This window comes from Leptomonas pyrrhocoris, assembly GCF_001293395.1.
Source record: "Leptomonas pyrrhocoris isolate H10 chromosome Unknown, whole genome shotgun sequence".
NCBI lineage: Eukaryota > Euglenozoa > Kinetoplastea > Trypanosomatida > Trypanosomatidae > Leptomonas > Leptomonas pyrrhocoris.
This window is the reverse complement of record NW_015438359.1, coordinates 1,880,691-1,898,404: the sequence shown is the minus strand read 5'-3', so window position 1 is coordinate 1,898,404 and position 17,714 is coordinate 1,880,691. Positions and strand designations below refer to the sequence as shown.

The following is a 17,714-nucleotide window of genomic DNA, read 5'->3' as shown; positions in this document are numbered from 1 at the left end:
TGTACGTCGTGCTGAGATTGGAAAACAAAAAAGGAAAACACAAAAATCACACTGTCACGACGCACGGAGACTCGACTGCACACACTGTACCACAAGCCCCACAATTACATCACCACATCCGGGAGAGGAGGGAGGGGCGCGGAGGGAATATCTCGAATACTAAATAGTAATAGTAATAATAATAATAAATGAACAAGGGGGAAAAAGGTGAATGTAAAAGAGAAAAAACGCTTTAAACAAAAAGGGCTCCTATAGATATATACGGAGAGAGGGGGACAGACACGCAAACACAGCTTTCGACACGATTAACGCGGTGAACAACTACAAAACACAAAAAGGAAGATCATAAGTGCCCCAACACCCACAGAAAGAAAGAAAGGAAAAACTATGGACCCACAGCTAAAACGAGAACACAAGAGTAAAGGAGTGACAACAGTCAACATCACAAACAATAACAGCTAATAGCAAGTAGCTATTTTCCTTTGTGTGTGTGTGTGTTACTGATCGGCAGTCTTGCTCACACCGTTCATGAAGCCGTTCTTGTTAGGGCGCATCTTTGTGTAGCGTGCGGGGATGGATGGCAGGAAGCTGCGCGAGACGGAGGTGTTGGGTGAGGTGGTGCTGAGCGACGTGCGACTGAGCGTCATCGAGCGGCGCATCTCGCGGTCCAACTGATCCTGACGTTCATGGTAGGTACGCTCCCGCTCTTTCCGGGACAACTCCCCTTCCAACTCCCGCAGGTTGACACGGCGCTGACGGTGGCGCGTGGCACTGCTCAGACGTCGCTGCCGCGGCGGGTGTGGCACGAGGCTCGTGTTCGTGCTGTTGTGATGGCCACCATCGGCGTACCGCGGCACACGCGGCGATGTCTGGGCTCCCCACTGCCGACTTCCGCCCTCGGCCTCGCCGCTGCGCAGGTGCGGTGTGCGCCCCTCCGCGCCTGTCGCCGGACTGCCGTTACGCAGGCGTCGTTTGTAGCGCGGTGGCGTCGTATGACGGGCCAGCGGGGTGCTGCCTTCTCGGAGTGAGTCCTGGACGGCGTCACCGTTGGAGCTGGTGTAGCTGGGTGTGAAGCGCACTTGCAAATGGCTCGAGTGGGACACGAGAGGGACGTGCCCCGGCGACCACCGGCGCCGGCACGTCGGACACGTTTCGGCGAGGTCCAAGACGGTGCTCGATTCGTGCGAGCGCAGGTGCCGTGACGCCGGGCTGCGTTTCATGACGAGTGGCACATCACGCGAGCGCTCATCCGCCTCGTTGGGGATGCCGTAGAGTTCCCACACGCGGCGGTAGTCGTAGAGTTCCAACCGATCATCAATAGCCGCGTCCGACTCCGTGTCGCGGTGAGTGACGTAGAAGTCCACCACAATGTCCTCCGCCACGGCGTAGTCCGCAATCTTCACCGCCTGCGGCGAAAGGTTCAGCGCCGCCGCCGTGTCCACCGCAAAAGCGTTGCGGAAGCGTTCGTTGTCGCAGTCAATCACCTCTCTCCACTTGTTGCCCACAAAGCCGACGCGGTGGACCGAAGTCGTCTCGCCGGCGTGGAGCTCTTCACCGCCGTTCACGCTACCGTAGTACAGCTTCCACACATCCTCGTACGGCGCCGTGCGCAACATCACGTCGATGTTCTTACTCGGCATCGAGCTGGGGTGCTTGATGTGAAATGTCACGATCGTGTCGCCGGTTTCACTGCTGCTCTGCACCTTGTCCACCGTCTCCGGTGCAAAGCCCAACTTGGCGGCTGTGCCTTTGATAAAGGCTGCTGTGAAGGCATCCCGTTCATCCTTCAGGATGATCGGCCAACGCTCACCGACGAAGCCAACGCGGTGGCGCGTGTTCACCATCGCGGCGGGGTCGGGCAACAGCGACGGATCTTCCACGGTGTACCGCACCTTCGACTGCACAGCAGAGACATCCACCGAAGGGACAGTAGAGACGTTATCGAGGGGTTCGAACTCCGGAGGCGTCAACGCGGCCGTAGACGCCGCCGAAGCCGCAACGTCAGTCGGCGTCTTCTCACGCGCTTCCACCGGTTCATCCCTCACCGGCAGGCTCTCCGGCACCTGCGGCGCGTCTATCGGTGCGGAGTGCCGACGATTGCGGATTGGAAGCTCGTTCCTATCACTTCGCTCCACCGCGGAATTCGGCCGACACGGCAGTTTATGGGTCGAGGCGGACGTGGAGAGGTCGCGGTCGTCTTCCGGCAGTTCGCGCTGCGCGGAGCACACCTGCGAGTCGTCATTGCGCAGGGCTGCCGAGGCAGTCCCTCCGTCAAAGAAGTGGACCATTTTGGGGTCTGGGAAGCTGGGGTACAGCTTCCACGTTTCGGGGAAGTGGTAGTTGCACAGTTTTACATCCGTCTCGTCCGCGCTCCACTCATCCGCTGAGTGGACAACGTGAACGGAGCCCATCAGACTCCCTGCAGCGAGGGCGATATCGCGGATGTACTTTGGTGGGATGTCAAGCGCCATCGCGCAGTCTACCCGGAAAGCACCCGCCAGCTCCGGCAAGTTAATAACCTTGTACCACTCGTGACCTGGCAGGACAATTTCGTGATAGGTGACACGCGGGGTTAATCTGCTTTCCACAGACGAGCGCGACACTAAAAGTGCACCAGCAGCCGCCTCGCCGCCGCGATCGGAGGGTTGAGCCTCCTGCAGCGTGCCGGTGCGGCGCAGCTGTGGCGCTTCGCCCTCAGTGGCAACCACAGGCTCCGGCTGCTCGTCCTCGTGCATGTCGCGGCGGACGAAGCCCTCGTCGTACGGCTCCGCAACGGACATGAAGCGCGGCGGTGCCCCGCTGATTGAAGGCACTTGGCGAGCCTCCTGTAGCGTGCCGGTGCGGCGCAGCTGTGGCGCTTCGCCCTCAGTGGCAACCACAGGCTCCGGCTGCTCGTCCTCGTGCATGTCGCGGCGGACGAAGCCCTCGTCGTACGGCTCCGCAACGGACATGAAGCGCGGCGGTGCCCCGCTGCTTGAAGGCACTTCGTAAGGCTCCTGTAGCGTGCCGGTGCGGCGCAGCTGTGGCGCTTCGCCCTCAGTGGCAACCACAGGCTCCGGCTGCTCGTCCTCGTGCATGTCGCGGCGGACGAAGCCCTCGTCGTACGGCTCCGCAACGGACATGAAGCGCGGCGGTGCCCCGCTGATTGAAGGCACTTGGCGAGCCTCCTCCGGCGTGCTGACACGCTGCAGCGCTGGAACCTTTTCCGCAGGTGCTAACGGCATCAAATGGTCCGGTAGGTGATTGTGCAGCGCCATGGTTAGCGGAAAATGGTAGCGACTCAGCTGCTTGTCGAGTTGGTCCTGTGGCAGCCCGTTATGCTCCAGTCTAAAGTCTGCTAACAGGCTACCAAGCGCAAACACCAGGTGCTGCACGGCGCTCTGCGGCAGCGACGTCGCGTTGGACACGTCCTTCGTGAACTCGTTGTGCAGCAGCTCGCTGTAATTCTCCAGCACCCAGCCCCAGTCGTTGCCCTCAAGCTGTACAAGGTGTGTCGTGCGCGTTCGTTTGGCCTGCACGGGTGTGCCGACGCGGCGCAGTGCGGGTGCCTCCTCGGCGGCGGCGCGTTGCGGCTCGTCCAGCGGGTCCAGCGACATGAAGCTCTCGTTGTCCCGCAGCGGCTGTCCCTCGACGGAGCGCGCGGCAACCGGCGCAGCCTCGTGTTGTGCGGCGAGGTAGGCCTCCTCCGGCGTGCCGACGCGCTGCAGCGCTGGAACCTTTTCCGCAGGTGCTAACGGCGTCAAATGGTCCGGTAGGTGATTGTGCAGCGCCATGGTTAGCGGAAAATGGTAGCGACTCAGCTGCTTGTCGAGTTGGTCCTGTGGCAGCCCGTTATGCTCCAGTCTAAAGTCTGCTAACAGGCTACCAAGCGCAAACACCAGGTGCTGCACGGCGCTCTGCGGCAGCGACGTCGCGTTGGACACGTCCTTCGTGAACTCGTTGTGCAGCAGCTCGCTGTAATTCTCCAGCACCCAGCCCCAGTCGTTGCCCTCAAGCTGTACAAGGTGTGTCGTGCGTTCCGGGGTGGGTGTCGAACCGGCAATATTTGTGGTCGCTACTTTAAGGGAATCAGAGTTTGTTAGTCCGTCGAGGGACATGTAGCTTTCCTTGGCTTGGAGTTGCAACTTCTCACGGCGGAGCGGCGTCATGTGTTCGGCGTTGTCGCTTTCGGACCGGAACCGCAGCCCAACGAGGTCGTCCTCTGCGTGTGTCTCCTCGCTGGTCTTCAAAACAGGTAGTTGCTCGGCGTGTGCGCGCAGCGGTGTAGCCGTCTCGGAAAGCAGCTGGCGCGTTGCTACGATTTCATCTTGCTGTTCAGAGTTGTGGCGTATACGAGTGAACGACTGGGAGTTGCTCGTGGCAAAGGCGGGGTATAGCGCGAAGCTGTTCAAGAACGCTGACTTGCCCAGTGCCTTATTAATGTCCTTCGCGGTGAGGTCCGGGGAATGGTCACAGGTAAACTGCACGCGAAACACATCCTCGTTGAAGACGAAATCGCCGAAGTTTTCCTTGGGCAGGTCGCAGGCAAGGCTAATATCGGATTGAAAGGCTTCAATGAGGGCGGTGAGCTGGTAGCGGATAACCGACGACCAAAGATCGCCTTCAAGGCGAACACGGTGTGAGGTGGTGACGGTGGGCAGCGGCGCGATGGACTGCGGCTCTGCCGGCGACTTGTACAGCGACCAGGTCTGTGGGAAGGACCACTGGGCAAGTTTGTCATCGTAGAACTGGCGCGTTTGCTCGCCGTGACGCAGGGTGAAGTCGATGATGAGGCTTCCTAACTTAAGCTCCAACTCGGATACGGCAAAGATGGGTAGCTCGGTTGCCTTGGATACATCTTCTCTGAAGGCAGAAATGAGTTCGGTCTCTTGGCGGTTCATCACTGTCTCCCAGTGGTTGCCTTCGAGGCGAACGCGGTGTCGTGTCTCTTGCGTGTAGAGGCTGTTGTAGTGCGCTCCGTAAATCTCCCACGTCTTCTTGTATGGGCACGTGGCCAGACCCTCGTCTATCTTTGCAGGTGTCAAGTCGCATGGGTGTTCAATATCGAAGTCCACCAACAGGCTGCCGTGAGAAAAGCTGACGTTGATGAGGTCGTCGGGGGACAGGGACAGCGTGCCTGCGACGTCGTTGCAGAATGCTTTCCTCAGCACGTCCGAATTCTTCTCCGCAACGACGTCCCAGAGGGGACCGTCGAGCTGCACGCGGTGGTGAGTTGTGGTGTAGAGGTCGTGCTCATCGGCTGATTTTGGCGCCGCGTCCACATACACGGTCCATGTGTTGGGATACTCGTACATGCTGAGCTTTTGGTCGATGTCTCTGCGGTCTAACGCAGGCGAGTGGGCGATTTCACAGATGATGACGAGACTCCCTAGCTCGAAGGACACGATCTGAACCGTTTCTTCTGGCACGCCGATCGCCCCTTCAATGTCGGCAACAAAGGCACTGCGCACCTCCGCCTCGTGCGTGTCCAGTACCTTCTTCCAGTCCGGCCCCTCAAAGCGGACGCGGTGGCGGCTCACCACTGTGTCCTCGGAGATGGGGGACTCGACAATGGAAGCCGTCCCGCGCGAACTCGGTGCATTGGCCACCGCGTCTACGTCGGCCTCGGCCAAGCTCTCCACCTGCATCGAGTCGGGGGTCGCGGGACCGGCAGGCGCGGCGACCTTCTCGCACAGCGCGTTCATTCGCGGAAATGTGCCCTTCTCCAGCCGCTCATCAATGGTGCGTCGCGTGAGGCCTGGAAGCTGCTTAACGAGGAAGAAAACCCTGGGGCCCGATTCGAAGTGAATGTCGGTGATGTTGGAAGTTGGAATGAGGAGCTGCTCGGCAACGTCGTGGATGAGTGCCTTGCGCATCGGCTCCCGCTGCTCCTGGATGGCGCGTACCCATCTGTCGCCAGCGAATACGATTTGATGTCGGCTGTTGTCCTTCATCAGCGTGAGCTTCCGCGCCACACAGCCTTCGTAATACGACCACGTGTTGTGAAAGTCGCACTTCATCAGCAGACCCTCCAGCTGGTCTCTGGTGACCGCGAAGTCGTGCTCGACACGGAGCACGGCACGTAAGCTGCCGACCGAGAACTTCACGTCGCGAATAACGTGTTGCAGCCCCGCGAAACACGTCGTGACATCGGCGCAGAAGACGTTGCGCAGCTTGTCTTCGTCAGTGGCGGTGACCGTCGCCCAATCCGCACCGTCGAGTCGCACGCGCAGGGTCGTGAGCTTGTACTCGGCAGAGGTGTGGGCGACGTCCAGCGGAATGGGCGGCGTTCCCATGGTGTCGCGCTGCCCGGGTAAAAGCCGCCACGTTGCGGGAAATGCGTAGACCGCAAAGACGGCGTCGATTGACGCCTTGGTCTGCGTGGACAGATGAGTCAGCTGCAAGTCGGCCACCAAGCTGCCTTCCTTGAGTGTCGTCACGTACACGTCGCGCCTTCGCGCTTTCAAGGCCTTGCACACATCCGTCGTGATCGCGTCGCTGACCTTGCGACTGCCGAGTTGCGCGACCGCAGCAGTCCAGGCGTCACCGGGGAAGCGGAGGCGGTGTCGCGAGACGACTAACTCTTCGTTGTCGCTGTTGATGTCGTTGAGGTCGGTGGGAGCTGCCACGCTGTTTTTCGGGGGCGGCAGCGGGGACGCGCCGGAGTGGGCCACGCCGGTGACACGCTTGTAGGAATTCCATGTTCGCCAGTAATCACCGTCGCGTAACAGCTGATTCAACTCACGCACTTTGCGCTGGACCGCGTGCGCAACGCTGAAGGTGATCTCGAGGGACCCACTGAAGGTGAGATGCGAGACGTCGCTCTCGTCTAGGATGGAGGCCACGTCCCCCTTGAATGATTCGCACACCTCATCCCTCGCCCTCGACAGCACACGGTTCCACTCCGGTGCATTCAAAAACACGCGATGGCGCGTGACAACGCGCTCGCGGCTGTTGCACACGGTATAGTACTCCCCCCACGCGTTGGGGTAGCTGTAGCGCCCGAGAACCGCCCTCCGCTCCTGGCACTCTGCCTCGGAGCAGAGATCAGGAATGATGTACGTGACGGTAATTCCGTCCTTGGTGGGTGTGACCGCCACATCGGGTGTTTCGCCAACCACCGCCTCGGATACTTCACTGCTCGTTCTGCGTTTCAGCAGCGCCTGCTTTATGTCGAGCTGCACCGCCCGCAGGACCGTCTTATCAAAATGCGGGCGCGATGAGTCCCAGTACTCACCACGCAGGTACATGGTGTAGCGGTGCTCAGCAGTCGGCGTCGCAGAATGGCCGTTTGTCCCCGTCCGCCCATTCGTTGCCGCCGTCCCCGTCGCCTCCCTCTCCCGCCGCTTGGCGAAGTAGAACTTCCACACCTCCGTGTACGGACTTGTGGTCAGCACCCTCTTCACATCCGCCTTCGACAGGGTGGCGCTGTGGCGGATAGAGCAGTGCATCGTGAAGTTCTTCTCACGGACTTGGACGTCAAATACGCCGTCGACGGCGATGCCGAGGGCACCGGCGGTGTCGCGACGGAACGCCTCAACGACGGCGTCGCGCTGCGTTGTGAGGATTTCCTCCCATTCCTCGCCTTTAAAGCCAATCTTCTGCCGCGTCACCACGGTGTCTGTACTAGCGGGGGACGCCATGACGATGGCGGTCTAAATTGGAACTCAGTCGTCCACGAGGGAGCTAGTGAGCGGGAGCCGCAAAATAACGCACCGATGCACGCGGCTGTGCAATTGCGCTCGATCTACTCTTCGAAGGGAAAAAAGGGGGAAAACCAAAAGGTTTGAAAGCACGCAAAAACAGTACACTTGTCGCCAGTATATATACAGAGAAGAAAGAAGGAAAAAAACAACGAAAGCGCCTTTGTTTCTTTTTCAAAGAGGAGCACGAAAGAGACGCAAAACAGACATCAAGCAACACGGACACAACAACGTAAAGGAGCAAAAATGAACCGTTCAGGAAAGAAAAGAAATCGTCAAGATGCGCGTGACGAGATGGTGGAACGGTGCGCACACACACAAAGAGAGCGAGAGAGAGAGAGAGGGAGCGTGCGAAAAACGAAAAGCTCGAAAGCGAAAGTAAAAAGAAGAAGAAAAAAAAAAGCACGCAAATGCTGCGCTCCAGTCGCAGCAAGTACTTGTGCGTAAGAGTGAGTTAGTGCTCTACTCAATCTACACGGAGGAGAAGAATCGTAGTTTCTGTCAAGGGCTAAAGGAAAATATGTCGCCACACAGAGACGAGTCCACAAAATTAGAAGAAAGAAAAAAACGATGAGTATGGAGAAAGAGCACCAAATCACAGCCGCTGATACAAATGCTGGAAAAGAAGAAGAAAAGAAAGTGAACGCGTTCTATGTGCAGGTGTGAAAAATGTAACAGAGGGAGAGGGAGAGAGAATCACAATGACGTGAAGCACCACAAATCAGAATAGAAGTACTTGTTTTTTTTTGATAAACCTACGAGAAGACAAGGAAGAACAAGGAGAAAAAAAAATAGAGAATAGATTTGTTCTGATGTTATGTATATATATAGAAATTAGTGTATATGTTACACGTCGCCGTCGTCGTCGATTCAGCAAGTTATCTTGAAAAAAAAACTTTCTCGCCAATACCCTGTAGAAATAGAGAACAACAGGTGAGGAAAACCAGAAAAAAACGGAAGAAAACCACTACCACGAGAATAGAACGGCGAGAGAGAGAGTGAAGGCGTGCAACGCACCAGCGTTTTCCCTTTCTCTCTTTGTATCGGTATTGTGTAATTTCACTCACGCACTCACTCACGCAAGTAATGAAAAACTACCCAACTTGTCACTCTTGTGTCGACTCAACAGCAACGACAGAGAAAAAAAAATGAACGCTCTGAAGCACACTAAAGAGGTCTTTGGATTTCAATGCTATACTTTACACTTATATGAACACCGAAATGAACCACAAAGTAGAATCCCAGAGTCTCACGAACGGTATCTTCCTGCTCCACTTTCGCTTTGAAACTATTATGTGCTCAAGACACAGTGTACCACAAGTGTTGGGCACCTGGTCTTGAAATGTTTTTCTTTTTTCCAAGAAGGCCTGTCAGAGATTGCACGCGTCGCAGTCACTACAGTACAGCAATGACACGGACAAATGAACTTCGAAAATAGTCCCAACCCTTCTACCAAACACAAAACGGTGAGGATGCTTGTTTCCACCTTGGTGACGTGGAAGAAGAAGCTAAATAACGTTGATTATGCACGGTGAATTTAAAGAGCGTTGTTCGACAGACATAAGAAACAGAGGTGAAGAGTGGGGGAAAGATGAAGAAAGAACCTACTGGTATTATTATCATTTTTCTTTCTGAAAACTAATCTGCTTGAAAGGCAACAACAAGCTCAGGCATACGTGATTGACAGCGGAGAGTTAGCTTAGTGTTTTTCTTCTCTTTTCTCTTGCGCTCTCGTTGGTCTGCGAAAAAGATTGCCACTTTTTTTGGACGGGTTCTCTTCTCTCCTCTTCCTTACAGCGGATGATGCGGTGGAACGTACGTCTCGGTAAGACGACCTTACAAGACGGAGTGCAGAGGCTTGCCCGGCTGCGCCTCCACAAACAACCCGGGAAAAACAAGAAAGAAAAAAAAGCCATCCACAAACAATGCGTTCCAGGTTTGCCCCCTCCCCCCTTTTTCAATGCACGCGTTTCCTTAGTCACGTGCACGTTTGCGCGCAGTAACTCGCGGCTTCTCCGCCTCGCCTTCCTCGACACAGGGTCGCCACCGGGAGAGCGGGGGGAGGGTGTCCGCTGCAAACGCCTCCTCCACGTCCCGCCCGTATGCGTCGGGGCCGCGGTGGGGAATCTCGATCACCCATGGCACGTCACGGCAGCTAAGCGGCAGGGCGACGCCTTCGGGATTCGAGCGGCGGTCGGCGCGCAAGGTAGCGGAGCTCGCGTACGGTTCGGGTCGCAGCATGTTACACGGGAGAAACAGGGAAGGCTCGGCGAAGTTCTCAGTGCCGACGTTTGCACGGCTCCGGCTGCTGTCGCTCAGTGGAGTGGAAAAGAGCGCGTCTGCCGAGTTCGCGAAGGTCGGGAAGCGAATGCACGGCGAAGCGACCACGCTGAAGCACGGAGTGGCAGATGGGGAAACCGCGGATGTGCGGTCGTACAGCACACCGAGTTCGTAGGAGCGCACGAGCAGCCGCCGGGGTGTTTTGTTGGTGGCCTTGGCACCGATGCTGCCCCACGCCGCCTGGGATAGGTTCGCGCTGGTCAAGAGGTACCAGTGCAGGTGGGTGCGGTCGGCGTGCACGGCCGCGTACGATTTGATGTGCGGCAGCGCGTACTGGCGATACGCGAAAGCAGAAGACGATGGGCTTTGCAGAACGGCTCCCTCTCGCTCTCCCTCTTCATCATCATCCAACGCATCCACGTCCACCGCAGACGCACGCGAGTAGTGGGCAGCAACGCCAGCAGCTGCGGCGGAAGGGGTGGAAGAGGAGGATGTGCTGAGGCGACGTTGGCACCCCCAGCGGTGCAGCCGCTCGTTCACAAACTCGTGGCAGCACTGCAGCCGCAGTGGCAGCGAGCCGCCGCCTCGCCAACCCTCGAAGCTGTTCCGCACCTCCGCCTCTGTGGGATAGATGATCTGCACGTCTTGCACGTTTGCAGGAGGGGAACAAGAGGGAGGGAAATCTTTGTGTGCGGCAGCTAAATCGACGAGTTCTGGCGAGCCGCACATGGCCGCTTGAAGAGCGTTCAAGAACTTTGGATTCACCGAACCCTGCGAGCTGTACTGCCACGTCAAAACCAAAGGAGCGTCCTTGTTGGCTACAGCAACGGCAGAGCTCTGTAACGCCTCGGCCAGGCGACACAAACCTACGCGGTACCCCGCGCTCGCCTCGCCCCCGACATGCGTGCCGGGCACCGACGACACTAGCCACACCTTCGCCTCTGCAAAGTTCACGTGAGCAAGAAAATCCGTGTTAAAGATGCCGAGCGGGGTTTTTTCGGCGGTCTCCCAGGAAAAGGGTGTGGACATGTCAAGCCCACAGCACGCCCAGTAGCGCCGCAGCTGACGTGCAAAGTCGCTCGCTTTGGCGCTCCTCTTGGGCAGCGGCACCGTCGCAGGCGAGTCAGACGCCGCGCCTTCCCAAGGAAAGTCCTGCATGTAGATGCCCTGCGTCTTCCACCGCCAGTCCTGCTCCACCAAATTGGCGGTGAAGATGCACACACGCACGCCTCGCGCGTTCACGCACACGGCCATCTTTGTGTGGTAGGTGCCGAAGGCGATCGGCAGCGGCGGTTCAAGCGCAGCAAAGCGGTCACGCGTAAGACGAACTGCAGAAAGAGAAGAGGCGGACGAAGAAGAGGCGCCACCGCCTGTGTGTTGCCGTCGGCTCTGGGCTACTGTCTGCAGAGCAGCCAGAAAAGGATTCACGCGGTCCAGCGCGGAGGAGGTGGGCAGGTAGTGCCCGTGCTCGTTCCTGCGCAGCGTCGCCGTTCCCTTGTCCCCGCTCAAGACAAGGACTTTCTGGGTCACTGCCGACAGTTCCGGCACCGATGTCAGCAGCCACTCCAGGTCGGTCACGTAGCTCGAAAGCAGGGTGTAGCGCCAACACTCCTGCGGGTCGTGCGTGTTGCAGCGAAACAGGTCGCGTATGGTCAACAGGGAGGTGGCAGACGACGGCGCCGAAGCACGCGGCACGTGTTCGTCCGAAGAGTGTTGCGACATCTGCAGCTCGGTGATGGCTGCGACGTCGTTGATCCATAAAGGAAACGCGGCGGTGGTTGTGGTCATTGCTGCTTTCTATGATTCTTTGTCGAAGCGAAGAGAGTCTCGTCCTCATGCGTGCTTCACCCATATAAATATATACGAAGCGAAGGAAACGAGTGTTGATGAAGTTACTCCAAACGGTAGTGCACAAAAGGCCAAATGAAGTGATGTACGTTTGCGTGCGTGCTCCGGTGAAGGTGAGGGCGTGCCGACGCACAGTACATTTCCAGCTCGTGCTACGATGCATGAGATGGCGAGAGAGCAGCGGAGGAACAAGATCAGCACATACAAGTACAGTGAGCGAAAAGACGTCGAGCATTACAGACGCACAATTCATGCTGCATCAACCTCTGCGTTCACCACCTGGTGGCGTCCGCGTAACGCTCGCTTCAAAGAAGCACCTGCAGAATCAAAACCAGCAAAAGTAGAGGTTTCACATATTTTAGATTTCGCGTTCGATTGAAAGCAGATTTTCAAATTAATAAAAAAAGATACCTTCTGTGGAGAGTGGAGCGGTGGTACAACACAACTACCCGATCCTACAAAACGGATGCGCCTACATCCTTCACAACCCAACGCCGACCTCGTCATCGCCGGCCACGTCGATTTCCAGACCTTCCGCGGCACGCCGCAGGTGTTGATACTGCCACTGTTTCCGGGCAAAGATGTTGCGCTGCAGCACATCGCGCGGGGACCCCGTCGCGGTGACCGCGCCGTCCTCGACCACCACCATGAAGATGGCAGAGCGCAGCGATGACATGCGGTGCGAGATCATCCACACAAACAGCGGAAGCAGCGGGGTTGACACGCTGCTGATGGGGGAAGTGTCGGCTTCCAATCCGGTGGTTCGGCTCTCTCGCAGTGCGGTCAACGACGCGAGAAGACGAAGCTCATTGATCGCGTCCAGGCGACTGGTCGGTTCATCCAACGCCACGCCACCCACAGCACCGCAGCCGTCTTCAACACCGTCGTCCTCCTCTTCACCGTTGTAACAGCAGCTTTGAATAACCTCGACGCGACGCCGCGCGTACACGCTCGCCAACACGCGCGCCAGCGCCAGTCGCTGCCCCTCGCCCCCACTGAGCGGGCCCACGAGGTCGTGCATCGTGCGGTGACGGTCTTCGATAAAGTCGCGACAGCCGCACAGCTGCAGCGCGCTCTCGGCGTCGCCGTCCGTCACGAAGGGCGACGTTACACGGACATTCTGCAGGAAGCTGCACTGTGGGAGAATCGTGGGGGTCTGCGGCAGCCACGCGAACCACTGACGGATGTAAGTGGCGGCGAAGAGCGACAGCGGGATCTCGTCCAGCGCGAGGTAGCCGGGGCGAATCCATATGCCGTAGCTGTTCGATTGTGTGTTTGGGGATGCTGCATTCACGGCTGTGCGCATCGTGCGAGGCAGAGGAGACGACCTCAGTAGAAGAGAAGGAAGGGGCAACACGTTCGCAACGTGCGCGAGTCGGAGCGCTTCCAGCAGCATGTCCTCCGCCTCCAACTGCAGCCCCACCTCGTCCAGAGATGCTTTCCCACCTCCAGCGTCAGGCTGGTCTTGTTGGATCACCGGCACTGGATCGTACAGACGCCGCAACAGCAGATTCAGCGAGCTCTTGCCGGCGCCGCTGGGACCAATGACGGCCGTCATGCCGATGGGCGGGCACGTGAAGGTCACGTCGGACAGGGTAGGCCGCACCGCACCGCGCGCGCCGCCCGACATCCCGTTTTCATGCTCCGCACCGAAGAGCTGGGGGTAGGCGAAGAAGACGTGGTGCCAGCTCACGCCGCGGCGAAGGCGCAGTCCACCGACGATGCGGTCGTCGTGGTCGAAGAGTAGCTCCGGCCGGTGGCGGGCGAGGTGCCGGCGCCACAGACGGCGACGCTGCTGAAGTGTTGATGGACCACAACGCTTGTACTGATACATGTACGAGGGCGAGGAGGCACTATTTCTATCCTCATCGTGCGCAGGGCCATCCTGGCAATCTGTGGCGGCTTGCAGAGCACTGCGCTCCGACCAGATCGTGCATGGCAGCCACTCGCACAGCTGCTGCACCGGGCACACGTTCTCTTCCAACTGACGCAGTGCTACCCCGCTGCGCAGCACCTCTCGATACACGTGCATGAGATGTGAGGACTGCAACACGCTCGTGAGTGTCGTTGGGGCAAAACAGAGCTGGCCTCTGCCGTCGACACGCGTGCAGAGGAGCCCCACGGTGCCGCAGGCGGCGAGGAGTTGCACACACTCCTGCAGCGCCGAGGTAAGAGGGTTGAAGGTACTGTTGAAGAGCGTCAGCGTCCACCACTCCTCCGTCATCTGCCGCGATTCCTGCTGCATGCCCATCGCGGTGCGGTACGCAAATACCATCTCCAGTCCAAGCTGGCGGAGGATGAAGCGGTAGGGCAGCGAAAAGAGGTCACGGAAGTCGACGTGCTCTGGGAGGTACGCCAGGGCGCTAGGCGTCTGTAAGAGCTGCGTCTCCTCGGCATCGAGCAGGGGATGCAGCGTGTTCGCCGCGGCGGCACCAGCGGTAGTCGATAGAGCGGTGCGAGCATGGCATATGTGCTCGATATGGTAGAGGCTGTAGTAGGCAATACAGCGCGCGTCGTCCTGCAGCGCAGCCACCGCATTCCGCACGTGTGGAGCTGATAAAGATGACGCTGCACACCTGACGGCTCCGACGTGCGCGAAAGAAAACGTTGCAACGGTGGTGTGCAACCGGCGCGCGCCCCGCACTCGTCTCGAGAGCGTCGCCGCACTCTGCTGCGCCTCGCCGAGCATGTGGTCGAAGCTCCACACCCTCGCGCACACCAGCAGAGCGAGAAAAGGATGCGACAATGACGAAAAACGGCCTGCCGTGCGTATTCTCCTCCACAGTGACGCGGCATTACGTGACGCACCTTGCGATTCCTCCAAGGCTTCTGCTTCTTCCACGAGCACCTCCATCAGCAGTCGCAGCCCTGCTGGACTGCGGCTGGGTAGACTCCCCTCTTTGCTTGACAGCAGACGCGCCACGTCCTGGGGAAGCGAGTAGCCAACGCGGACCGAAAAGGCAGATGTCAGCTTCGGCACATCCACCCAGGCCGTCGCCACGGCCCCGACAAGCGGCCGCCACTCTCGCGTCGCCGCGGCACGCAAACCCAGCACCGTGCAGCGCAGCCACCGCTTCACCACGGCGTCGTGCACCGCCATCACCTTCTCTCCGCTGCGACGGCCCACGCTGAGCACGTCATCCGCTGAGGGTGGGCGTCGCACAAAGTACGACCCCGCAGAGCCGGACCGAAGTTTTTGCGGCGGCGGCGAAGACGACCCACCGCTCTCGAGCGATGCGCCGCGCAGCCACCGTCGAAAAAATGCCTCGTCCACGTGTAGCAAGTTCTCCTCCAGCGCCGTCGTGACGTCCGCGGCGATCCTCTCGGAGAGGCGACCGCCAATCGTACCAATAATACGCTGCAGGAAAACCTCAGCAACACCGGCGGCGATGGACCACGCCATTTGTGCGGCGAGGGAGTTCAGTAACGCGTCAACGGTGGGCGTGGAAGAAGGTGGGGAGGGATCTGCAGAGGTAGAAGCAGATGGCGTGGCGTCAGGAGACGATACGGCACCGGCGGCGCTCAGGCAGTAGCCCGTGGCAGCCATTTCGGTTACATGCCGCAGCGACAAGCGAGGAAAGCAGACTTGCAGGGTGATCGACACACCTTGTGAAAAGGCACGGAGCAGCAGCGCACGGCGTACGCGTTGTCCCATGTCTACGCTCGCAGCAGAAACGTCATCTGATCCTGCCATAATGGGTGTGTCGGCAGTAGCCGGGGGGTCGACGGCACCATTTCCCTTGCCTCGCCGTCTCCATGAGCACCAACTACCGGCACTGTGAAAGAGAAGCCGCATTGACCCACGGCCCACCCGTCGGTGAAGTGCACCTGCCTTTTCAGAGGTGGAATACTCCTCTTCCTCTTCCTCGTCCGGATAGGCCAAATCGTATAACTTCTTCGTGTAGAAGCATCGAGCGGCTTCGCGGTGCAGCTCCAGCTGCGTACGCAGGAGCGGGGCCGCGTAGTGCAGAAACCAGTAACTGACCTTGCACGCCGCAATTCCGTGATGGACTTCCTTCTTCACACCTGTGGTGGAGGTACAGTTCAACGCAGACCAGTCGCGCAGCGTACGCGTACAACCCCTCCTCCACTTTGGCAGCAGCGGTTTGAGCAGTCGCTCACTCAGCCACGACTCCGCCGCGGTGTACGGCAGCACGGACTCGACAGGAAAGTAGCTGAGCGGAAGACACAGATAAGGGAAGCTGATGGGAGAGGAAGATGGCGCGGCGGAGGCTGCGGCAGCAAGCGGCACCAACCAGGTGGGACGTCGGTGCAGCCGCCACGCAGACACGCGGCTTTTGCTCGCAGAAAAGAGGAAGGAGGTTTTCCCTCGTCCGCCGATGCCGCCATTGCTGCCTCGCCCCTGCCGTCTCTGGCACCCATCGGCTTGCTTCGTTACGGGAAACAACATGCGGCGATAGAGCTGGGCGTACAGCCGTGCCTCCTCCATCAACGACACACGCCGCAGCAGGATATACTGCAGGAGCCGTATGAACCGCTCCAGCCACGCCCGGTCGTCGTGGAGGTGCAACACGTACGGCGCCACGTAGGCCAGCTCCAGCATCTCCTCAAGCGGCAAGTCAGGCGAAAACGCCATGGAACACGTAATGCCGTAGAAGGAGGTGCGAGTGCGAGCGCACGAGGGCGAGGATGGTCCTTTCCAACTTTCCACCATCGTTGCGGCGCCGTCGGCACCGAGCAACGCTGTCAGCACAGACGTCGCCTCTCCATCCACGTCTGCGCAACACGCCTCCACCTCGTCCAAGCAGCGGGCCTCCCACTCCAACACCCACGTTCGTATATGAGCGAGGAGAAGCACGCGCCGACGCAGGTAGACACCGTTGCCAAAGCACCAACCTTTGCTGACACGCAGCGCCGTGATGACGACGATGAAGACCGCCGTGCCGCGGTACAACGTCCAGCTCTCCTGCGAGACCGGCGCAGAAGTCCATCGCGTCCACGCAGCAAGACGAGATGTCACCGAAAAGGTGACTCGAATCGCGCTATTAAGCACCGTGGCGAGATGGCTGAGGTGGTGAGAGGAATGGCTGTGGATGGCGTCGTTGAAACGCGCTTCCATCGGGAGCAGTGGAGTGCGCGAGGGGCAGAGAACGCCAACTCAACCACCACGGCTTCGGACTTAGAGGGGAAAAAAGGAAGAGGTGCGCGGCAGAGTTGTTGCTTCGCAGCAACTAAATAACCCTTTTCGATTAACAAATTAAAGAAAAAAACTATCAGCAACCGGTCTTAATGAACAAACGCTGATGGCAACGCGCAGAAGAAAAAAAACGAGCCACTTCATCTCTTCCTCTGTATTCCACACCAACCCTTCTCAGTATGGAAGGCCGACGCAGCGCACGAGGAGGACGAGAGGGCGTGGTGAACGCAGCGGCGAAAGGAGAATAAACAGTTGCCACTCTAGGCTTTGAAAACAGACTGCCGAGCAGCAGCGAGAGAGACGGAGGGAGAAAGAAATTGAAGAAGAAATACGGAGGGTTTTGAAGTCGCAAAGAGTCAGCGAGTGGTTGCCAAGGCTCAAGAATACTTGGGTAGAAGCAGAGGTGCAGTCAATCTGGGCAAAAGAAAACACATCCGCGAAGTCATCTTGTCGCGTCTTCCGATATAAACCTCTTTTTGTTTTTTAAGCGAGGCTCCGCGTCATCCAACGCCATGAAGAAGGAGGGATGATGCATCTGCGGTACGCAAAACCTGCGTTGCCGCTCAAGAAGAAGAAGAAGAAAAAAAGGCTAACTCTAACGTACGAGTGAGTGACAGAGAGCGGCGTCCGTTTTTCGTTCTGTGCTGTTTGTGGCTGTTCAGTTTGCCGAACATGGCAACAGGGGAAAAGAAAAATACAAAAAAGAAGAAGGAAAAACACATCTCACGTGTTCGGATGTCCTCCAC

The 17,714-nt window shown here is 58.4% G+C and overlaps 3 protein-coding genes across 4 annotated transcripts; all 3 read right to left on the bottom strand.

The window, feature by feature from the left end:
* Nucleotides 1–497: 497 nt before the first annotated feature.
* ABB37_02402 (hypothetical protein) lies at nucleotides 498–7,622 on the bottom strand (the record flags this gene model as incomplete). The annotated part of the gene is made up of 1 exon (XM_015799388.1): nucleotides 498–7,622. One exon carries the CDS (start codon nucleotides 7,620–7,622, stop codon nucleotides 498–500), a length of 7,125 nt encoding a protein of 2,374 aa, XP_015662866.1.
* A 2,034-nt stretch (nucleotides 7,623–9,656) lies between these two features.
* Nucleotides 9,657–11,964, bottom strand: ABB37_02401 (tyrosyl-DNA phosphodiesterase-like protein; the record flags this gene model as incomplete). Of its 2 annotated transcripts, none has more annotated exons than XM_015799386.1 (1): nucleotides 9,657–11,964. In XM_015799386.1, exon 1 carries the CDS (start codon nucleotides 11,748–11,750, stop codon nucleotides 9,657–9,659), a length of 2,094 nt encoding a protein of 697 aa, XP_015662864.1. In that variant the 5' UTR covers nucleotides 11,751–11,964. The 2 variants fall into 2 exon arrangements, with proteins under 2 accessions (XP_015662864.1, XP_015662865.1); XM_015799387.1 differs by having other exon boundaries at nucleotides 9,657–11,806.
* A 327-nt stretch (nucleotides 11,965–12,291) lies between these two features.
* ABB37_02400 (putative mitochondrial ABC transporter family-like protein) lies at nucleotides 12,292–17,248 on the bottom strand (the record flags this gene model as incomplete). The annotated part of the gene is made up of 1 exon (XM_015799385.1): nucleotides 12,292–17,248. The coding sequence occupies exon 1, from the start codon at nucleotides 16,888–16,890 to the stop codon at nucleotides 12,292–12,294; it is 4,599 nt and encodes a 1,532-aa protein (XP_015662863.1). The 5' UTR covers nucleotides 16,891–17,248.
* Nucleotides 17,249–17,714: the final 466 nt, after the last annotated feature.